The sequence below is a fragment of the Buceros rhinoceros genome, unplaced genomic scaffold, assembly GCF_000710305.1.
Source record: "Buceros rhinoceros silvestris isolate BGI_N320 unplaced genomic scaffold, ASM71030v1 scaffold36253, whole genome shotgun sequence".
NCBI lineage: Eukaryota > Metazoa > Chordata > Aves > Bucerotiformes > Bucerotidae > Buceros > Buceros rhinoceros.
The window spans coordinates 30844-34048 of NW_010405147.1; the positions used below are offsets into that span (position 1 = coordinate 30844).

The 3205-nt window shown below is 38.9% G+C and overlaps 1 protein-coding gene across 1 annotated transcript in view; it reads left to right on the top strand.

The window, feature by feature from the left end:
• GNB1L (guanine nucleotide binding protein (G protein), beta polypeptide 1-like) overlaps nucleotides 1-3205 on the top strand; it is a 16780-nt gene that overhangs the window by 4920 nt on the left and 8655 nt on the right. The window contains exon 4 of the mRNA XM_010133600.1: nucleotides 1606-1704. Coding sequence (XP_010131902.1) covers nucleotides 1606-1704 — 99 coding nt within the window. The remainder of the gene's footprint in view (nucleotides 1-1605; nucleotides 1705-3205) is intronic.

Sequence of the window (3205 nt, forward strand, 5' to 3'; positions counted from 1 at the left end):
ATAGCGTCTTTTGTGAAGAGTGTAGCTCCAAAGAACCAGAATTCCCAGATCATTGGACTTTGGTCTGTGCATAGGTTTGGTCTACATACTGGATGACTGTTTGCTGTAGTCTCCATTCCTTAAATCTGGAGAATAGTTTTTCCTGCTCCATTGCTAAGTGTCTTTAGAAAGTGTTCTGTTTGTTGTGTTTAGTACATTGTCAACTTGCAGCCCGGGAGTGCAGCTGGCTTTTGGCAGGCTGGCTGACAACCTCTAGAAATAGGAAGATGTTCTGGCAAGCTTTGAACTAAAGGTATGGGATTGGAAAGCCATCACAGCTGCTGTGGTCTTGATTGATGGCTCCCAGAGGAGCCATATTTGTGTAATATCTCATCTCAGACACTTAAGGAAATTCACATGACTGGGGCTGCCCAACAGCACTGCTAGTCTTTTGCACATTCTGAAACAGCCTAGAATGGCTGGTGATGCTGGATTTATCAAATATTTGAAGTCCTTTAATTTTATGAGACAATGCAGACTGTTGTTTATTAAATTAAAATAAAAGATCACCTTAGTGATTAAGTATGCATTTGAAAAACAGCAATGTTCCTGGCAGCAAGTTTTTGGTACCTAAGAACTTCTATTTCTCCGTAGTTCCAGGCTTGAGAATCAGCCCAGAGTGAGGCACTTACATGTCAGTCAAGATACTCAAAACCTCCCAGTGCCAAATTGCAAAGGCAGACTCCCCTGATCTTGCCTGCCATCATCCTGAGGTGGAAATGAGCTACTTCCTCGGCAGAGGGAAGACTTGTCCAATGCAAAAAAAAAAAAAAAAAAAAAAAATAAATAGATTAGAGGAGGAGAGAGGAGAAAAAAGAGGGGAAAATTTGTAAAAAAAAAAAAAAAAAAAAAAAAAAAAAAAAAAATTATTAGATCCATAATTCATTACTATCAATGCAAGTGACAGTGGAAGCTGCTGTGTAGCCAGACAGCAGGTTTGTAACTCAGAGTCTGACCCTGCTCTGAAGAGAGTCAGACAAAAGTGTGTTAGAAATATCTGTTTGCCATCACTGTTCCAGCCTGCATTAGCAGATAGTTCTGGGTTTATATTTTGCTAGTGCAGTCAGACAGTAGATTAAAAAACCACCATATATATATTGTCTATATTTTCATGCAAGCTCAGTGTTACCATGCCAGAACAGAGGACATAATGCAAGTGTCCACACCTGAATAAAACAAAAAGATGAGCAACAGAGATGGAAAAAAGGGAAAGGGCGAGGGAGCAGGGAAGTGTTTTCAGCTTAAGCAATCTTCAGTATTATCTAGTGTATGCACAATATCATCTGCTGTATGAAAAGAAGAGTATAATACAGATTAAACAGAAGAGTAGAAGAAGAAGATGGGTTCATTCTAGCAGTTTGTCTGGTCTTTCCTAAAACAATGCCTTTATTTATATAGCTGTAGATTCCCCTAAAGCTCCAACTTAACATGCGTTCCTCAGTTTCCTCTAGACAGTTTTTATTGGAAGAGCTTATCCTAGCCTTAATCACCTTAAGAGACTTGTGTTTTTAACAGCAGAATTTTGACCTGGAGCCTGACCAAATACTCTTGTTTTCCTGATGTCAGGTTCAGGTTTTGGAGCTGCCATCCAAGACGTCAGTCTGTACCTTGAAGCCAGAGGTGGGTGCCAAGCTGGGCATGCCCATGTGTCTGAAGTTATGGCAGGTAAGGCAAGAGTGCCTGCTAATTGTGAAATGTTTTCCCTGTGATTCATTTTATATGAAGCACATGAATCTTTCTTCACTTGGATTTTGATTTATTATCAAACCAATCAAGTAATTATACTATTAAAGGGGGGAAAGATTTGTGAACATCCTTAATGTAACTTTCAGAGCTTTCCAAGCTTTAATGGAAGATTTGCAAATGCTCGGGAAAAGCTATGTGTCCTTAGGATAGATAGGGGTTTTGCATCAATCAGGAGGAAAATGAGTGACTTACCAAAGCAAGTTGTTTGATATGGCTTCTCACTGCATTACGAATGATGAGGAATTACTGGGTTACTTAAAAACAGTGTTTTTAATGTCAGGTTACATTCCTTTCAATGCCTTCAGGACAAGGAAGTACTCTATGAATGTTTCTATTCCAGACATTCAATAGGAATGAAATATTTCTGGTAGTATTGACTTTGAATAAAAAGGTAAATAAAAGCAGTTAATGAAAAAAAATACATTTGCAGAGTATCCAGCAAATCATTTTTATGGGGTGCCAACAGTGAAAGACAAGTGACACAAAAAGGTGGCAGTAGAAGGAGGAAAGGAGTTTAGGTGATGGACTTTCAATCTCCAGAGAATTGGCAGCAAAACTGATTCCCAGTTTAACACCCTGACCACATACTGCTATAGGTCTGCAGTACCATCCAAGCTGATTTCCAGTATGTTTTTCCCACAGTTTCATCTCAACATTTATATTGGTTTCAGTTGAAAAAACTATCTATCAATCAGTTCTAAATTCAAGGCCTTAGTGTCTTCACTCACGGTCCTGAATCAACTGAAGTATAGGGGAATTCATTTGCTGGCTTCAGACAAAAGTAGGAAAGGCCACAGTTCAAGTCCCTTGCTATAATTAAAAAACAGAGAAAAAATTAGAAGGAAAATCAAATAAAAGCATAATTAGGGTTTTATTAAACAGAAAGTTTCTCCTAAAAATGCAGTCAGTGTTGGGTACACAATGAAGTGAATGGGGCTTTTTGTCCCCTGGACATTTTTTAATAAGATGGAGATAACTGAGGAAATTTTCAGTGTTGAAAATTTTGCTGCCTGTGTAAAAAGTCCTCTGTCTTGCCATATTTTCTACATGTGTTAATATTGCTATTCCTCTAGGAAGCAGAGCAGGTGCAGAGTCTTAATTTTATGTAGTTTTTAATTTTGTGCCAGTGGGGATAAAGCAGAAGACTGGGAACCAAGAGAGGTAAATTATTCCATGCAAATTCTGGCTTTGGGAAGTCACCGCAACTTCCTAGACTGCAGCAGACAGGGATAGATAATCCCTTTGAGTCTCACAGCTGTATTTGCTCTTTTACAAATGCATGCAACTCAGTGTAAAAACGTGGAGGAGGAGGATACTCTTAAGGGCAGATAATTACATGTGGTGTACCAAAGTGATACACTGCCTTCTGTTTTGTGGTTTCTCTGGAAGTGGCTCCCTGAGGAAAACCCTCACCAAAAAA